At 41.9% G+C, this 19,770-nt stretch overlaps 2 protein-coding genes across 4 annotated transcripts in view; one reads left to right on the top strand and one right to left on the bottom strand.

Moving 5' to 3' along the window:
- Positions 1-4,690, bottom strand: part of ADAM10 (ADAM metallopeptidase domain 10) — a 45,631-nt gene extending 40,941 nt beyond the window's left edge. Inside the window, exon 1 of one of the 3 annotated variants that reach the window (XR_004549957.1) lies at positions 4,347-4,690. Coding sequence is in view for 1 of the 3 variants with exons in the window: in XM_005145914.3 (XP_005145971.2) it covers positions 1,918-1,972 (55 nt within the window). In the remaining 2 variants the exon portion in view is untranslated. Of the gene's footprint in view, positions 1-292; positions 1,324-1,917; positions 2,184-4,346 lie in introns of those variants that run through there. The other 2 variants (XR_004549956.1, XM_005145914.3) reach the window with 2 other exon arrangements.
- The window catches only part of MINDY2 (MINDY lysine 48 deubiquitinase 2), a 27,946-nt gene continuing 12,821 nt past the window's right edge, over positions 4,646-19,770 (top strand). Inside the window, exons 1-6 of the mRNA XM_005145942.3 lie at positions 4,646-5,739; positions 12,738-12,795; positions 14,805-14,869; positions 17,285-17,443; positions 18,364-18,466; positions 19,056-19,198. Coding sequence (XP_005145999.2) covers positions 5,065-5,739; positions 12,738-12,795; positions 14,805-14,869; positions 17,285-17,443; positions 18,364-18,466; positions 19,056-19,198 — 1,203 coding nt within the window. The 5' untranslated portion in view covers positions 4,646-5,064. The remainder of the gene's footprint in view (positions 5,740-12,737; positions 12,796-14,804; positions 14,870-17,284; positions 17,444-18,363; positions 18,467-19,055; positions 19,199-19,770) is intronic.

The following is a 19,770-nucleotide window of genomic DNA, read 5'->3' as shown; positions in this document are numbered from 1 at the left end:
ATGAATTTATCCTTTTTCACACAGATATTAATGCCTGCCTAGAAGAAAAGCATGCAAATGAAGAGCTCTATTTTTTTCAGTAAATAAAAAAAATACAGTAAACTCTAAAAATGTGAGCAGTTAAAACAAAGTTCTAATATTCAAAATCAATCTTAATTCTAAACAGTTATGGTCTTTCATAATTACTTTGAGACTTTTACCAGAAAATTTTCATAGGATATTTCAGAGATGTGTATTTGACATCATTATTAGATTGCTATCCAGTATTATTAAGCTTTCTTTAGACATTTACCTTCATTGAAAAATACCAAGAGATGTTCTTCTGTCACCTGCTAGTGAGGTATGCTTCCCAGTGCAAGAGATGTTGAAGGTGCACATTTTTCTCTCAAAGAAAAAAATTAACATGAATTTCTAAATTAAAATACACTTCATGAACTTGCTTCTATATATCCAGAGGAAAGTACTTATCATGCTTACTACGACTTTAAGGCATATTTGCCTGCCTGGCATTAAACAGTGGGAACAACCATCACAACTGGTTAATGAATCACTTTGTGTTAATTCTGTGCCAGCACTGTTTAGTTCAGAAAACAAAGAGGTACTGAAATGCATGCCAATAATTAAGTCTAAAATATCTTGACAGTTTACAAGAAACTATTAACAAAAAAAATCACTCAAACCTTTTCTGTATATCACTCCTAATCCTATAAATAATGGGATGACTTCTGACCACTCAAATCAGCTTGCTTTTCATCTCACTGCTTAGCCACAAGTACAACCAACTAAAGTTTTCACATACTTTGATATTACTTTTTGGTAACATGTAAAAGACCAGGATTTAGGGCTAGATTCGTTGTTAATAAACACAGGTACTTAAGTACACAGATGCAGAGCCCACATAAATAGCAGAGGTGCCAAATGGAAGAGGACTTTTCAGCTGTTCTACCCATCCTTCTCTAGACATATCCTCCGAAGTCCACCTTTTCCAAAGTCTACCCTTGTAAAAAATTGAAACTACTTCCCACCCATCCTTTGACCAATTAAACGTTACCAGACACAGTCAACAAACTGCCCTAACAGTTTCCCTACTGAAAATCAACTCATAACGGGAGTCATTACAAAGTTACGCGTCCCCATAAAACCAAGCATGTTTTCTCCTGTGGCCTAGGAGAGGGGAAGACAGACCCTCCTTGAAGCTACGGTCACAGTTCAGGGAAAAACCAGGGCTCGCCTTTTTTCCTCAATCTGAGCGTTCCGTCTTATCCGCGCTTCCTGCTTTCGGCGTCAGGGAAGCGGCCGCAGGGAAGGCAACGTGAGGGGTGCTCCACGGGCAGCGGGACACCTGCGCGCCCGCCCGCTCCCCTACTCGCCGTGACGCTTCCCGGCCCTCCCAGGAGCAGCCGCCGGGGCCCGCCACCGCTCCCCAGAGCCGCCACCTAACTCTGTCCGCGGGCGAGGGGCGGGGAGGAGGAAGGTAACCGGGAAGTGGCTACTTGGACCGTGAGGAAAGTCCCGAGCAACAGAAGCGCAACCGAAAGCACAGAGCCGGGCAGAGAAAGCACAGCCGAGAGAGGCAGGGAAGAGGAGCCGAGGAAGAAAAAACAGCTAGGTCGGACCTCAGCGGAAAAAAGTCTCTGGAAAGGGGTAGGGACGCCGGGCCGGTCACAGGCGGCGAGGAAAGAAAGCCTGGGCAGGATGGAGGGGACGTGTCTAGATCTGGCGACAGAAAGAAGAACCCGGGCCGGCGGCCCAGCCGCGGCCTGCCGCCGGGGCGCTGAGACGCGGCACTGAGGGGAGAGGGCCCGCAGCCCCCAGCCGCGCCGCGGCGGAGAGGGATCAGGGAAGGGGAAAAAGGAGGGAGGCCGGCAGCCCCAAGCCAGGGCTCCGTGGGCTGGGCGGGCCCTGCCGCGTCCTCACCTCCGGCGCCTGCCGCACAGGAGCACAGCAGGATTATCGTCCCCGCTAGATCCATCTTCACCGGGCCCAGGCCCCACCGCCGCCGTCTACCCACAGCACATCCGCCCTTGTAGCGCGCCGGGATGGGGAGGGACGAGCTCCGCGCCTCCCTCCGCTTTGTCCCCCGCCGAGCTTGCCCCGGCGCCCCCCACCCGGCACCGCTCCGCCTCGCCCCGCCCCACTAAGCTCCGCTCCACGGCTTCCTCCGGCCGCCCGCTCGACGCCACCGGCGAGGCGGGGCCGCAGGGCACGCCCAGAACGCACGAGCAGCCCAGTTTCCCTCCCCACGCAACGGGCGGGGCCCCGAGGAACGGAGTTCACCGCCCGCCGGGCGGCGCAGGACGGCACGTCAGGGGAGACGCCCAATGGCGGCAGGGCGGAGCCTTCCCGGCTGCCTCCGCGGGGCAGGCCGGGTCCGGGCAAGCTGCATTTCCTCAGCGGTGTAACCAGGAAGGCGTCAGCTGCTGATCCCGCCCACGGCACCGCCGGGACGGGGCCGGCTTCTCGGCTGGGGTAGGCCGAGGCCGTGCATGCCGCCCCCCTCGGGCTGCCTGCGAGGCGAAGCGGAGCGGCTGTGGCCCCTGGACCCTTAAGGGCTCTGCTGGGGCCGAGTGGTGCTGGTATCTTTCTGGGCCACAAGGATCTGCGTCCTCGGAGAAACAGAACAAGCTGGTGCCCAAACTTGGCTCGTACCCAACCACCATCTCTCAGCCCCTTCACACCTTAGTGTGAGCAGTCTTGGGCCCCTTCCTTTAAGGAGATGTGACGGAAGTGTAAATACCTTCCATCAGTTGGCTATATCAGTTGCCCTCGACACACATTTTTCCTTGCACATACCAATTTACTTACTTTTCAAGTTTTATTTTAAGTCACCTATTTCTCTTCATGCTCTGCGTGTCACAGGACATTGCAGCTGTCCCCACTGAACAGGAATTTCTTCATTGTGTGGCTGTCTTGAGCAATCTTCGTGGTTCAAGCATAAAAGAAAATCCTCCAGTGAAGATAAAATGTGAACCATTATGGCAGAATGCTTCACAGGATTGGAAATTACCTTTAAGATCCTCAAGTCCAACCTCTACCCCTGGACTGCCAAGCTCACCACTAAACCATGTCCCTATGAGTCTCTATCTCCATTATTTAACACCTCCAGGGACTGTGATTCCCCCACTTCCCTGGGAAGTCTGTTCCAGTGTCTGACCACCCTTTCAGTGAATAGATTTTTCCTAATATCCAGTCTAAGCTTTCCCTGGCAGAGCCTGAGGCTGTTACCTCATGTCCTACCACTTGTTATTTGGGAGACAGACCCCAACGTCACTACAATCTCCTTTCACGTAGTTGTAGAGAGCAATGAAGTCCCCCCTGAGCTTTCTCTTCTCCAGACTAAATCCCCCAGTTCACTCAGCTGTTACTCATCAAACTTGTGCTCCAGATCCTCCACCAGCTTCATTGCCCTTCTCTGGGATGTGCTCCAGCACCTCAATTCTCTCTCCCAGAGAGAGGCCCAGAACTGAACACAGGATTTGAGGTGCGGCCTCATCAGTGCCCAGTGCAGGGGGATGATCACTGCCCCAGCCCTACTGGCCACACTATTTCTGATACAGGCCAGAATGCCCCTGGCCTTCCTGGCTTCCCAGGCACAAGCTGCCTCATGTTCAATGTCTGTTAATCAACACCCCCAGGTCTTTTTCCACTGAGCAGCTTTCCAGCCACTCTTCCCTAAGCTTGGAGCATTGCATGGGGTTGTTGTGACCTGGCACTTTGCTTTGTTGAACCTCATTCCGCTGGCCATAGCCGATTTATCCAGCCTGTCTAGTTCCCTCTGCATAGCTTTTCTACACTCCAGCAGACCTCCCACCCAAACTGCTGTCATCTGCAAATTTACTGAGGGTGCACTCGATTCTCCTATCCAGATCATCGGTAAAGACATTAAAGATATTAATTTCTTGGCAGTCAATATGCTAATTCTTATATTCAACTATGCTCACCCAAAGATTTATTATTTATATTAGGGTTTGTGACAAGTTTCTCAGTATAAACTCTCATCCTTTATTTTTCCTTTTCCAGCCCTATTGCCCTGTCAGAATAAAAAAAAAATCTTCAAATTCCACCCAGCCCCAACAGGTCCAGCAGGGAGAAATTACATAAATGTGTAAGTAAGCACAGTTACAATGAATGTACTTCAGATAAGGTTGCTAATGTTGCTTAGGAAGACCTCAGATAAGAGGTCTGACTACCAAGCACAGAGAACATAAGAATTTACCTTCCCAAAACTGTACTCAAAATTTGTGATTAAAAGCTGAAGGTTTCTATAGGGAGAGAAGGAAACGAGTTCATTAAGGTGAATGAAGTAATACGACTGCACCAGTTCCTAAGTTACCGGTCACACTCACCGCATGGGTACTTCAGTAATATCGGTACCTCACAAACTGCAGCAGGAAGCTCTGAACGCCTCCACAGGGACAGCCGGGCCGCCGGCAGCCTCCTCCCACAGCGCTTCACCTCAGCGCCCGCGGGCAGGGACGTCCCCTCACTTCTCCGGGCACGAGTCATCTCAGCGTCTGCAAGCAGGCCTCTCCCCTCACTGCTCACACTACCCTTCCCCGCCCTGCAAAAGAGGAGGGGCGCGACAACGAGAGGGTTTCTGCTGTACGCCCACTGGCGGGCGCTGCGTTGGGGTGGAGCGGGTACCTCCTTCCTCCGCTTCAGGAAGCTGTCCGGCTCTGCGCGGCCCGCTGGTTACGGGATGTAAGGCCGACCCTGCCCCGCCTCATGCTTCCCCTTCCGGGCTCGCGCCGAGGCTTGCGCGCTTCCCGCGCCCCTCACCCGGGGCGCGCGCACTTCCTCCCTGTTTTCCCCATTCCCATTCCCCGGGCACCGGCGTCCGCACAGGTCCCGGGCTCCCGTCCGCCGACAGGTTCCGCCGGGCACGCCCTCGGGGCTCCCTCCCCCACCCCGGGCCTCGCGGTCACCCTTGGCTGCTTCCCGCTCCCGCCCACACGTTCCCGGCGGGGCGGGGCCGTTGCTGGTATTATGGCGTCTTGGGCGCTGTTGGCGAAGGAACAGCCGCTGCGGTGCCAATAGAGAGCGACGGAGCCGGGCGGGCCGGGCATGGAGAGCCTGGCGCAGCCCCCGCCACCTCCGGGCTCGCTGAAGACGGGCGGCGGGGGCGCTGCCAGCCAGCTCCTCCTGGAAGAGGCGGCAGCAGGCGAGGGCGGCTGCCGTGACGGGCCCGCGGCGGCTGAGGAGGGCGGGGGGCAGCGCAGCCCTTCCCCTCAGCGGGCCCCCGCTCCCGCCGTGGTCCCTTGTACGGCGTCTCCCTCGCGGACCCCTGAGAGCAGCACGCCGGCGGCGGAAGGCGGGGGGCTGGCGGTGCCGGAGAGTCCCGAAGCGGCGCCTACCTCGGAGAGCGGTCCCGCGGGGGCCGGCTCCGGGAGAAGCGGGGCTCCCAGTCCCCCGGGGGAGGAGTCCCGGAGCCTGGACTCTTTGGACTCCTTTTCTAACCTGCACTCCTGCTGCCCGAGCAGCTCTGAGCTCAACAGCGATGCCGAAGAGGCGGTGGTGGCGGGGGCCTCCTCGGAGGGCGCGGCTCCGGAGCCCGAAGGGGATAGGCCCGCGGCGGGCTCCCAGCTCCTCTCCGCCTCTAAGGAGCGCTTCCCGGGCCAGTCGGTCTATCACATCAAGTGGGTCCGCTGGAAGGAGGAAAACACGCCCGTCATCACACAGAACGAGAACGGACCCTGCCCGTTGTTGGCCATCATGAACGTGCTGCTCTTGGCCTGGAAGGTACCGTGCTGCGGGTGCCATGGCGGGTGCGGGCGGTGCCGCTTGGGTAGTGCTGTGACCTGAACGCCGACATCGCCGCGGCGGGCGGGGCGTTCCCTGTAGTGTTGAAAACGTTCGGGGGGCACCTGTGCCGACACCGCCTTAATGCGCAGCCAGAACTTTGTGCTGAGTAAGACAACGTCATCACGAAAGCTGGAGAGGGACTTTTTGTAAGGGCATATAGGGATAGGATAAGGGGGAATGGCTTTAATCTTAAAGAGGGGAGATTCAGATATTAGGAAGAAGCTCTTCCCTGTGAGGGTGTTGAGGCCCTGGCACAGTTTGCCCCGAGAAGCTGTGGCTGCCCCGTCATTGGCAGTGCTGAAGGCCAGGCTGGATGGGGCTTAGAGTAACCTGGTCTAGTTGAACGTGTCTCTGCCCATGGCAGGGTATTGGAGCTGGATGAACTTTAAGGCCCCTTCAAGCCAAATCATTTTATGATTCTGTCAAGAAAGACTTAATTCTGCTGTTAGATACATATCTTACATACAGAACTTGGAAAATAAATGTTGTTAGTGTACTGCCAATATGCTACTTAGATGCTGCTGCAATATATGGACTTTGTTGTTGCCTTAAAATAGAATAAAAATCTAGATGATCCTTTATTAAACTAAGAAATGCATTATTTGCAGATGCATGCATGTTTCTAGTAAGTAAACATTACTATTTATAGCGTTGAAAACATAGGTGGTATTTTGGGAAATAAAGTTAGTTTTGTACAATGAAGTGTATGTAGATTTGTATAAAATTCAAATTTATGCAAGTTAACTGCCTTAAGAATAGGGATACATTTGTACAGTTACGCAGAATAGATTGTATTTAAATTAACGAGTAAAACTGGGTCGTAATAAATGCAGCTCTGAGACCTGATATTCTAATAGCCACGATGGATGCCGATTTACTGTTGTCTTAAAATAATTCCTTTTAACTTTTAAGCAATTAAAGTAAGGCATAATGTAATTATGAACACTAGATTAGGTCAAGTAATTATAATTCGGGAACAAGGGAGCAGACCAAGAGATGAAAACAGACAAAAGCAAAACTAGAATACCATAGTATGTGTTAGGTGAATAGAAGCTATATGGTGGTGGGGGAGGAAATGATGTAAAGAGGAGATGAGGATGGGAAGTGAAATCACAACAGAGAATAAAAAGATAAACAGTTAAGGGCTAGGCTCTCTTCCCTGCATCAGCCAACAACTTTCCGTCTCCGAACTTTATCCTGACAAGGCTAGATAAGTATGGTCTCAGATAACTGAATGCTCAAAGCTGAGAAACCACAGTTACAATACTAGTTTTCAAGTTTTCATGAACATTCTCATTTGCATGGTCAATTCCATGCTTTCATTATTAAAAACAGTGTTTTTTTGGGATAGTCCTCACTGAGGGAGGAGAGACTGAGAGAGGTAGTTTGTTAATTTGCATAAAGGGTTGCAATAATGAGAAGACCTATGATGTACCTTAGGTAAGTGTACCACATATTCAGAATTTTTCTTCCTAGTAGCTAGAAGATCTTGTTCATTAATGGAGCAAGATTCTGCTCTGTTCCTAACAATTATTCAGGTTTTATTATACTTTTAGTAGGTATTTCTGGTATTAGAATTCACTTCTTTATTGAGAAATACAGGTAGAAAGACTATTTAAAAATAGTTGATTCTTTGAATTGCGCATTTCTGTGCTGTCATCTGTAAAGCAGTGGTTTGACAATGCTTGTTTTTTTTTGGAAATTCAAAAATAGTAGCACCTATTGGCACTATTCAGAGTCCCTTTTGACAGCACCAGGTTTTGAAACTAAACTTGCAATAAAACTGCTACCTTTTTTATCCAATACTTTAAAAAGAGTCTGAGCATGCAACTTAGAGGTGGCAGACTGTGGAAGCTGTACTTTTAAATGTTACAATTATGATATCACTTTTCTTTTGGAGTGTTTTTGCAGACTGCCTGAATAAGTGTAACTTGCAGTTTAGCCTTAAGGACATAGAGCTGAGGAGTTCTGCTTACACAAGTGTTACAAAGATGTTCTAAGAAAAAATAAAAGCAGTATGATACCAACTTGAAAAGTAACTGCAAAACTGTGGTAACCATTTAGGCTTCTGTGCTGGAAATAAAAGCATTATTAGAGTATCAAAACAAACATTTAAAATGTATGTACAAGCATGGGTTGTCCCAGTGTGGGGCACTGACTTTCAGCTTATTTAAATCTGAAGACTGGTCACTTTTCCCTTGGGGCTGTGGCTCACTATGTAGTTAAGCTTAGCAGTGCAACGCTTGCTTTGCTTTTTGTAATCTTTGTTACATACAGTTCATACGTCACTTTCCGATAACTGCTGGCTTTGCATTAAGCTGTAATTTTGTGTGGGGGTAGCCCTCCTCAGGATGTACCTCATGGCAATCAGCAGATGCTTAAAGCTTAATAAGCTTGCCATGTAATTCTGCTCTGTTTCTTTGGTAGGAGGTGATGTCATGTAGCCAAAGAATTCTAAACCTTAATGCATTGCACAGAAATGACATATCTGAAATGTCCATGGAACAGAGAAATTGGTTTGGACCATAAAATAAGCCGAAGGGAAAACATAATGCAGTACAAATAATATTAATTTTGACTTGAAGTGAGTGCATATGGAGTATCTCGTCCTTACAGATTTTCATGTAGGAGAGTAACCCCAGTAGTGTATTTGACAGTGTATTTGAAGTTTTTTCTGTGACAGTCCTCTGAATGAATGGAAGGTTTTGGGAGCTGTGTTCCCTACATGCAGAGTTGTACTAAAATTCTGGTAACTTAGAACTGTATGATTTACTTATTTATGTGATTGTAACAATTATGCAAGTAAATATATAGAACTGTTTATGTTTAGATGTATTCAAACTGAGGTGCAGAAGAGGAGTAAAAAAATTCTAGTTAGAATTTTTTAGTTTTAGGTTCTCATAAAAATGTCCCTTTTTCAGAGGAGCCGAGTACAGGATGCTCTGCTGATATCCATTTGATTTGTTGGAGTCTGCAGTGGTAGTGCCAGGTCTGAGGTCTGGCATTAGTCCTTTGCACGTGATTTGCTTTTTCTTGTTACTAAGCTAAACCTCCTTATGGCCAGAATTTGCATAGATTGCTCAGATGGACTGGCTTAGCCTCTGAAGGCGAGCTGCTGGTGAGTTTCTGAGGACTGCTCAGCAGAGGCCTTGGCAGCCTTCCTCTTGCACCTGTGGTATGAGCTGAGCTTACAGACCAGTGGGCATGTAGTTGTATGTTTTCTGGATCAGGAAGACTGCTCTGAAGGACTGAAGGAAACCTGGTTGAGGGGGAAGATGTTAAGGTTATTTGGTAGCAGCATGTGCTATCGGGCTGTTGTATGACAAGTTCATGAAGCTGTTCCTACAATGCAAAAGGTATGTATTTGCAGGGAGTATTAATTGTTTTTTTCATGCAACTTGAAGCTACCTTTACCTCTTCTGGAAGTCTGAATTTAGGGAGTTGCATATTTTAGATAAACATATTCTGAGACTATAAATAATAAGCCATTAGACATTTGCATGGTCTGTACATGTAGTATTTTTGGAAGTGTTGGTGTCTATGTGGGACTTTATCACTTAGTTGTTTTTTTCAAGCCTTTCTGAAGCATGGGAGAATACAGTGGGAAATATTTAAAATTAGTATTATCTATTTTTCTAGTTTGTAGTCTAATGCATAGAAGGTGTGGAAGTTGTACTACACCAGCTGCTCAATACGAAATTTGTTTACCAGTCTTTTAATTACAAAGGGAGCTCAACTGTACCTCACATTATAGTTGGGTGAGAAAGATTTAGTTTTCCACTTCTGAATGTCGGAAATGAAAAGTGGCTAGAGTTAGGAAGAGAGAGAGCAAGACGAAAGACCAGGAAGCTGCAATAGAGGGGTACAGGAAATGGGTGGGAGTTGAGGAAATGTTTTTCCTAAAATGTAGAATTAATGTAAAATCTAGAAACTAAGCATTGAAACCTATTGAGAAAATTATTCCTCAAAATAAAATTGCTATGAACAACAACTGCTTAAATTGTTTTCTTCTGTTGATTTATATGGAGAATGACTGTGGTTCTGTATGATTTTTTTTTTTTCTCAAGCTTTGAGGTGTTTTTCTTTCCTGTTTCCTATAGCTTAAGCACTCACAATGAAGTTTCAAACAGTTAGGAAATGTCATGTTCTCTCTATATCCTACATTAGCTCTATTAGAAGTACTTGTGACTGTGTTGGAAACTTTAAAGGTGTGATCAAGGTCCCACAAAACATCCCAGCCCTAGAATTATGCCATGAAGTAATACATTAACTTTGTTTAGGGTTCAAGTGAGCAGTTAATTTTGAGATTTAGCTTGTTAAAATATGCAGCTATGAGATATTCTGCAGATACAAATAGAACTGCTTTGGTTCTGCAGTAAAAAACCGTAAGTTGCTTAGCATTATAGTTGTGAGGGGAAATTCAGATTGTTAATCAGTGATACAAATAATACCATAAGTCCATAAAGCCTGAAACATTACTATGTTTATGCCATGAATATGAAGAGCTCAAATACAGGTAACCCATGTATATAGCTGCTTTTTGTAGTACATGCATACTTCTGGATTCCCAAATGTGGTGCTGAGCAGAAATCCCCAAACGATGCTGGCTGAGCTGATGCAAAAGGTTTTAAATAAATATTAAAAAGAGCTAATTTTGGTGCCAAGTCATCGCAGTACTCCTGCTAATATTTGAGGGAGCAATGCTATTATACTATATTATGCTGGCACATGTGTACTGTTTGTAGTCCCAGAACTACTTCAGGTAGATCTAGTGTAAGTAATTCTGTTCTGTTCCATTACATCTATGTGCCTTAGAAGCTGCAATGAACCAGAGCCAACTCAGGGGTGTGCAAGCTGATGTTTGCTAAGGCTTGACTGCTGCCAATTCGGAACTAGAAGTTCAAGAATCAGCTTTTTGAACCTGTACTCCTGTTATTTACATGGTACAATATCGTATATTTATATGAATAGTGAGTATGAATATTATGAACAATATCAAAGATTATGAAAACCTTTATCCTATTGAGTATTAGTTTTGGGGAAAGGCTGAGAAATTTTTAAGCTTCAGTCAGTTGTCAGTCATTTAAAAGATGTTTTCAAAAATTCATGTGCCTATGCATGCATGACTGATTTTTCTTGTTTAATTCATATAATTTTAATTTTTTTATAAGCAGAACTAATTAAGCCTTCTTTCTGATGAATTTATGCATCAGTAATTTTCTGGTTTACTAACAGTTTATAGTTTCATTCCTTTCCTTCCCCAGATCTTGGTACTATCAGCTTCTTTCTATGGCCACCATCTCCAGGCTGATGTGCGTGGCATATGCTGTGTGGCCAGTTGTGACCTAAGCATGGTCATATTTCTTAGTGTATAAATAACAAGGTCATATTAACTTGGGTCTTTTTCTTCCAAATTTAATGATACTTCTTGTAAACCCGCATATTTAACACATATGCCTTTTGTCAAATATGAATAAAATCAGTGGAGAGATAGATTTAGTTCAATCACACTAAATTAAAGTTATTAAAATAGCTTAGCTTTCAGTTTGGGAAGGAAGCCCTCTCCATCACAACATGAACAGTGTACTGTTGCTATAGTGTATTTTTGAGTTTGGGTTGCTTTATCAAAGACTTTATATGTATTGTTCTTCCGTCTGATGGAAGAACTTCCTCTCCACAACCAGCAAAGTAGTCTGAGCCTATTAAACCTTAAGCATGAATTACCTCTCTCATATTGTGTCTTTCAGGTCAAGGAGAACTGTGAACAATGTTCAGGAACTTGATTTAAAAATTCTTAAAATAAATACCAGACTCTCTAGACTTCCAGTGGTAAGACGCTAAAGAGAGGATGAAAAGATTAAAAATGGAAGAGAAAGCTTAAAAAACCCCAACCCCAAACCCTAGCAAAATAAAATTCATAATTATGTAAGGAAAAATTGAGCACACTGTGGTTAAAGATGATATACTCCTATGGTATTCCTTCAGATAGCCAGATGCATGCCTTTGTGTTTGTGCTCTGGCTGTAGTTGCAGGGAGATGTGTAAATGGAAGCGTGCAAGCAAAACTTTTACTCGGAATGATTGATGGAGGAAATGCCACATCAAAGGTTTCAATACGTATTGCTCTTTCATCTCATGGAGGAAGTTCCTCCTTCCTCTCTGCAACCAACAGAGTAGCTGGAGCCTATTAAATCTTAGGCATGAGAATATGTAAGAAGCTTTTGGCTCTGGTGGCTGCCAGGGTGGTTGGTTTTAGCAGGTGCTAATGACAGGAGTAGGTTAGGAGAGAGTGGAACAGAAACTTTACCACCAAGTTCTGTGTGTTTCCAGTCTCTTCTGTATGGAGTTAAACCAAATCCTTGAAATGTCAGCACAGGGTGAGAGTTCTGGAAGGTCGTTTCCTCTTCTTGGCATTCCTGTCTCAGCAGCTGCTGCTACCAGATTCTCTGTAGCCTCTTGTCTGTATGCTGGAACTTTTTGAGTTAAGACTCAGTTAAGAGTTCCAATGAAGGCAGGGAGTCAAAGACTTCTGAATAAGGTGAAGTTTTCTTAAGTATGGCTACAATTCCCAGTCTTTTCATCCCAGGTGCTTGCAGCTGACCTAGTGCAATGAGTGGTGTGAACTCTTATGAAGTTGAGGGGAATGCTGGTGAAATGTTTTGGTGGGAGTAGGGAGTGCTATGCAAAGAGCTTAAAGTGAGAGAAAGTACCATGTGCATGTGCTTTCTCTAAAAGTCATAGTGCCTTTTTTAATCTCTTCTTGTAGCTGTTTTTTAGTAGAGGTACTGGGAAGGCTCTTGGTTCCAGTGTACTAATGCTGTTATAAACTGGTGAGGCAGATGTGATCAGAAGACTTCTGTCTAGAAATACCATATTGATACTTTCTGGATTGTGGTGTTTTGACATTTTAAGGATAATACGCTTTTACTTTCACAGATTAAGCTGCCACCAATGATGGAAATCATAACGGCTGAACAGCTGATGGAATACTTGGGTTAGTAATTACAATAAATTGTTTTAATTATGTATTGTTCTTACCAGTGAGGAGTAATATAGGAAAACTGGTTTACTTATTTACTATTCAGCTTTATTTGAACACATGCTGCAAAAAAAATAGTCACATTGGCCGTTCAAATGGTCAATGCTGCTACTAAAGCAGCATTTCATAATCTCTTGGGATGTCAATCTCTTAATTATTCTCATAGAAATTTTGCGCAGAAATTTATGTCCCCCTGTTCCTTAACTTAAAAATATTAAAAGGTCAAACTCTGTACAATAAGGTATGTAACTGCATTACACAATTTACAAAGGCAACTTTGTAAACTACTTATGGATTTCAGTTACTAGTGCTTTTCCTTAATTGCATTTAGAAGCTTCCTAAACTGTTTTCCAGAGTGGTTAGTCTAGTGATGCAGTTGCTATGCCTTGTAGTATCTTTAAACTTATTAATGTCTGTTACAATGTTGTTTTATTATAGTTCACACAATGTAGTAACTCAGCTGGGCCTTTAATTGACTTCAGTAACTCTAATCCTTAATAGTGTGACCCAATTAAAATAATAGGAAAAAAATAATACGTTCTTCACAGTGATAGGAGTCTCATTTACAGGCGTTACTCAATTATCCAGTTCAGCAAAACTGCTGCTGTTTTGCCTCTGACATGTCAATAATTTCAATAGCCCAGAATGACCCAGGTGTTAAAAGTGCAGTTGCTATAGTACTTAAGCTATGTGTACCATAGTTCTTCTCCTTTGTAGCCTAACAAGTACTGTATTTTATTTGTTTATTTTTTGCTTGTAAAGAGTGTAGCTTGTTCTTTTTCAAAAGCCTAGCACTGAATCTTTCAGTGGAAGAAGACAGTTAATTACATAATTTCATAAAAACAAATCTTAAGATATATTGCTGCCTGTGTCTAAACATTTCTTCTGTTTTGATAGAATAAAACTGTCTGAAGTCACCATCCCTGGCGGTGTTCAAGATCAGGCTGGATGAAGCCTTGGGTGATATGGTTTAGTATGAGCTGTCCCTGCCCATTTCAGGGGGGTTGGAACTAGATGATCTTAAGGTGCTTTCCAACCCGAACTATTCTATGATTCTATAATCCTAGTTATGTAAATGTGTGTATTCTTTCTTGAAGACATATATTAGCTTCTGGAATTATCTTATTAAATCGAATAAAAAAATTGCTCAAATTATCTAGGTTCCTAGTCCATCAGCAGGATCAGCCGTTGTCAAATGGTTCTTCTACACATTAAAAGAAAATAAAACTAAAAGAGCTTTTCAACCACTGTGAACAATCTTAACTTTAAAGATCATCAGTATGGAAACCTATAATGATGTTTTTCTTTGGTTATAAATGTGTTTTTTAGTAATGGAGCACGAGAATAAATACAAAAAGCATTGAAATAAAATCTGAAGCATTTTGGAGAGGCAGTTTATGGATATGGGTCACTAAAGATTTTATAGCTCTTGAACTCCAGTGTGTTGATTAACTGATTAATTACATTTGTGTTGTAGACACAGGTGGAATACACACCTGTCAGAATTACTGGTACATGGAAACATATTCCAAAATATTCATAGTATCAGTGAGAGTAAGTGGTTGCCTTTGTAACTGTGTAATGCAATTACATATCTTACTGTGCACAGTTTGACCTTTTACTGTTTTTAAGTTGAGACACAGAGGAAGGTAAATTTCTATGTGTAGAATTTCTATGTGAATAATTAAGAGATTAGTATGATACCCCAAGAGATTATGAAATGCTCCTTTAGTAACAGCATTGGCCATTTGAGTTTTATTTCTTAATATGTTCTTACTATGGTTTTTATACTCATGTTTTACTTCATAATTATAATTCAGGTTATAAAACAATGCAGTCTCGTTAATTTGATAGAAATCTTCAGTGGTAGTATTTATGACCAGTCAGCTTCAATCAGAAGTGTTCAACAAAGTGTTGAAACTTTGAGTGTGGAATGAATGTAATTTTATTTTTGCCTTTTTTAGGAGACTATATTCTCGATGCAAAACCTAAAGAGATATCTGAAATTCAGCGTCTAAATTATGAGCAGGTAAGGAACTGCTCCTGAAATAATCGCTTACGTTTGAAGGAACTAAACCTTTTTCTTCTTACCTCAGGCTTATCTTGTTAAAAACCAGAAGCATACAAGCCATTCTTTGTAGTTAGTTTCTCCTTTTTTCTAGGCTTTATGTAGAGTATAATTTATAAATACTTTCTATTAATGGAGGAAAACTCAGTATCTATTAAGGTAAGAAATTATTTTTATTTGCCCGTAAGGAGTATAATGAAAGAATTTTGGTTTTATTGGGGAGTTGTAACGTAGAAATACAGATGGGAGCATGCAACAGGGTAGTTGCTTTTGAAGTCTTCTGTTATGCATCCTTAAGTGTACTCTGTTATGTGATGCTTGCTAGACTTGCTCTGAGGATGTAAACTGGACAAGAGAGAGATTGCCATTCTTAAGTCATGATGGACAGAAAGAGGTTGATTTTATATTATGAAAGGCAATATTATTTGCACTGACTGCATTTTTTTTCATCACAGAGGTCTTTCTATGTTAAAGATGATGCTATTAGTTTAAAGGAAATATTGTTGTAGTATATATTATCTCAGCAAGTTTTTCAAGCTCTGTGGTCAAGCTCAGCTGGTTTTTTGATTACTCACGGAAAAGTGATTTGAATTTATTATAGTTTCTGGGTTTCAGGCTATTTCTGTTTATTATTAGGTCTTCTTTTCTTGGTCTTATTCAGTGTTGAAAATCAAACTAGTATGTTGGGATAGTTGAAATTGGAATGAAGACTGGATTTGTTTAATAATCAAATTATATAAAAATATAAAATTCTATATTTTGTAATAACAAAATTATTGTGTTTTTTCCACACAATTCTGTACTATGGATGATGACAGCTATAATCAACCACAGGAGTGTGATGAAAGTTATGTGTCTGGTTAAAGTACAACCTTTATGACTTTCTTGTGCTCAGATATATGAGTTTACTATTTATATGTCACAAACCTGTTCCTTAAATCTTTAACTTAACAATTTCAAAGAAAACTGCTCTTATGAATGTTCTGAAGGTACTTGTAAGTGCATGACTGAAACCACATGAGAGGGGAAAAAGAAACTAATTACACAATTGAGTTTTACAAAGTTACTGCATTTCAGAAGTGTTAGAACTAAGTCTAGATGTTAATCGTAATTTTGTTTCATCTTGTTACACAGTTAATATTCTTTGCCTTAAACAATGTTTTCTTACAAAAAATTCAAGTGAATTTTTCAGACAGCGTGATTTATAGTGCTTGATATTACAATAATTTCTATACTATGAAAAGATACTAATTTCAGTTGCAATTTTCTTTTTTATCATACTTGAGGGATTTAATTATTTTTATTCAAAGACAAGTTCAGATGCACAAACTTCAGAACAGGTTGCCCAGGGAGGTTATGCAGTCTCCATCGTTGGAGGTAGTCAAAGTCATCTGGACATGCCCCTGAGTAACCGGCTCTAGGTGGGCCTGCTTGAGGAGGCTTGACCAGATGACTTCCAGACGTCCCTTCCAAGCTCAACTGTTCTGTATATGTATATCCTCACATCCATATTTTTTTAGATATCTGTTGCTTTGTGCAAAAATAGCTAAAACAGGAATGATACTGTTCTAATTGTAGTGAGGAACTTCTGCAGTTTTCTAGACAGTTTGTATTGCTGCTTTGTTTACAAAGTAAACATTACAAAATAAATTCAACTAATGCTTCTAGATGTATGATCTGAATTTGTGTATGGCTAATGGAATTGCTATAGACATTTTTCTATTAATTTAGCAGAGTAAGAGTATGTCATTATTTCTTTTAGAACACCTGAAGTATAAAAGCTTGATATCTGGTCACTTCTGATGAAATGCAGAGCAAAACTTTTATGAAATAACAAAAAAATCGGATTCTGCATTGTTGGTCACCACTTTTAAGTGTTGAACCCCCAAGTTAGAGTTGCCAAGTAGATCTATTCATTTTGCTCATTTATTATGCAGTGGCAGGTACTTCAGCCTGACTCATAAGGCAGGACTTACAAGAGAAGAACCCTCAGGATGGACCCTGAGATAATCCTTTATAATCTAGCTCTTGCAAATAACTGGCTTGTGATTATAGGGAATAGAGTTAGAAGAAGAAAGAGCTGCCTAAAAGCAGCTTATGAGTGCAGAAGAATAAACAGCTGGATACAGGTGATTGGAGGGAGAGTTCTCATTATGCTAGAAGAGATCAGCAAACTGAGAATTAATAATGTGAATATGCAGTGAAACAATTATTTAGCTAATTCCTGCTTTTGTAATTTTGCATTTTTTTTATTTTTTTCCCCCTCAAAAATGTTGAATTGATGAGTACTAAATGAGGAAGGGTTATAAGATTAACCTCCAAGTGTACAAAGCTCTATTTGGTCATCTGTTCTTTTTTTCTTCTTTCTGCTCTAAGAATATGAGTGATGCAATGGCGATTCTACATAAGTTACAGACGGGTCTGGATGTCAATGTGAAGTTTACAGGTGTAAGAGTGTTTGAATACACACCTGAATGCATAGTGTTTGATCTTCTTGATATCCCATTGTACCATGGATGGTTAGTGGACCCTCAGGTAACTTGGTTTGGTTTTTTTGTTTTTGTTGTTGTTGTTGGTTTTTTTTTCAATAATTCAAACAGAACATAAGTAATTCTGAATTTTCTCAGAGGGAAGGGAGAGGTTTCATAATTTTACCTGGAGTCAATAATAATAATTATGTTAATGGGTTGTTTTAAATCTACTGAGAAAAAATGGATCCCCTTCAGAGAGGAGTGAATACAGATTGTATGATTTTTAGTGTGGTGACTTTGCAGAGACTACGATTATAGTCAGATTAACTTTAAAAACCTTCTGTGCTGAAAAACTTAGTGTTTAAATGGGAACTGTTGTGCTGCAGGAAGTAGAAAGTTGCCAAATACTGTGTCCCAGTCATTGTTTTTGAAAGCTCAGTAAGAGAACACTTGGAAGAAATGCAAGGTTACTTTCCTCCTTTCTTCTGATTTACGAGTCAGTGCTTTTGAGAACTGAGCATTAGAACCAAATACAGAGAACAGCATCTTTAACAAACATATAAGTTATTTTTAATGTTAGTATTTAATAAACAGTAAACTGGTACTCTTAGGGGGAAGCTGAAGAGTTTGGCTGGAATAATCTGCTTTGTTTTTTAATTTTCATACCTTGGTCCTGAAAGTTGCTGTTCTCTTATCCCATTGGACTTTACCCACCTACCTGACTGAGCCAACTGATGCCCCATTCCATCCCCCCATCTGCTTTAGCAACAGCTTTCAATGTTAAGTGCTAACTTAAGGATTTAAAATGGGATCTAAGCCAGCCCAGACTGTTATACATTTTGCTAAAACTTTCTGGCATAGTATTTTTGGAGGTATAATGCCTTTCTTTATTGAAACTCTTATATGAGTAATTGCTATAGGCTCACTGTTGTCTTCTGTTCTTACAAAGGTAAGTTCTTTGTTTTGTGGTCTTCCCTGTTGCAGGTTGCTGACATAGTAAAAGCAGTTGGTAACTGCAGTTACAATCAGCTGGTGGAGAAGATAATTTCTTGTAAACAGTCAGACAACAGTGAACTGGTTAGTGAAGGTGGGTAACTTTGTTCTGTGTTTTATCAAAGTATCTACCCTATCAAATCTTAGTTATGTATTTTGTATGTGATGTTGGTACGTAGAGGTACAAGTGTGAAGAGCTGTATTCTGTCTGCTGAGCTTCCTCCCTGGGCGGGCAGACAGTACCGTACTTGTCTTCTAAACTTCCGTGATGCAATTTCCAAACAAAGGATCAGCCTTGTACTCTTGGATCTATTACATATACTTTTAAAAAAGCTGGAGGGAACTTCCTTTCTGAAAAGGTGTTATAGGCAGCACTTTAATTTCAACTTGGCTATTTATTATCTCCTATAATTAGAATATGAATTATATGCTACATGATGACAAGGTAAAAGCAGTAATACTAGAAATGGATATAGCATTTTTGAACATAAGAGGTTTATCTAAAATGCTGACGTTTTTAAACTTTCAACTCCTTTTCGCTTCTCTAAATGTGTTACCTTAGATTTGTGGCAATATGGGGCATCTTAGTAGGGAGGACATGGAAAAATACTACTGTTGTAACCAGGTTTTATATATTAGGAAGTATGTAAGGACACACATAACAGTATGTATTGCTTTTGTAGGATTTGTAGCTGAGCAATTTCTAAATAACACAGCTACACAGCTGACATACCATGGACTGTGTGAGTTGACTTCAGCTGTCCAGGAGGGAGAGCTTTGTGTATTCTTCAGGAATAATCATTTCAGCACCATGACCAAATACAAGGTATATTCAGCATATTTGTCTTTATTGTTGGGGCTTATATTCTCATTTCAAGGCAAATCTTGGTTTTCCTCATTCTGGAAATAGAAATAAATTCCAGAATATGGTCATATGTAGGTATGGCTTATGGTGAATGTAAGGTGTGTAGCAAATGTTACTTGAGGTATTGATTACAGTGTTTTAGATATCCAGATGCATTCTCACTTTAAATATTCTTGTAGCTCTTCACTTTGCTTAGTTTGTTCCCTGTGTTAACTCCCTTTGCGGTTACGTATAATTACTTACATCTCTCACATGGCTTAAATTTACTTGCAGAGATTGGCAATGAAGAAGTTAATTAATTTTTTATTTGAGGATATAAAACTTTGCCTTATGTTTGGGCCAATAGATGAGTAGCTCCATCATGTTTGAAATGCCAAACATTTGGAGAAGTTGAGGGGAGCTACAGTACTGGTTCCCTTTGTTAAAGGGATTATTTTTTTGAAGCTGAAATGGGGGAAGGAAAACTGTAAGAATTGTGAAAAGAGTATTCCAGGATAGGAAAAACAAATGACAACTTTGTTAATGCTTCTGAG

This window comes from Melopsittacus undulatus, chromosome 9 (assembly GCF_012275295.1).
Source record: "Melopsittacus undulatus isolate bMelUnd1 chromosome 9, bMelUnd1.mat.Z, whole genome shotgun sequence".
In the NCBI taxonomy this organism is placed as follows: domain Eukaryota; kingdom Metazoa; phylum Chordata; class Aves; order Psittaciformes; family Psittaculidae; genus Melopsittacus; species Melopsittacus undulatus.
The sequence above is the reverse complement of the archived record's forward strand: the minus strand, read 5'-3'. Positions and strand labels throughout refer to the sequence as shown.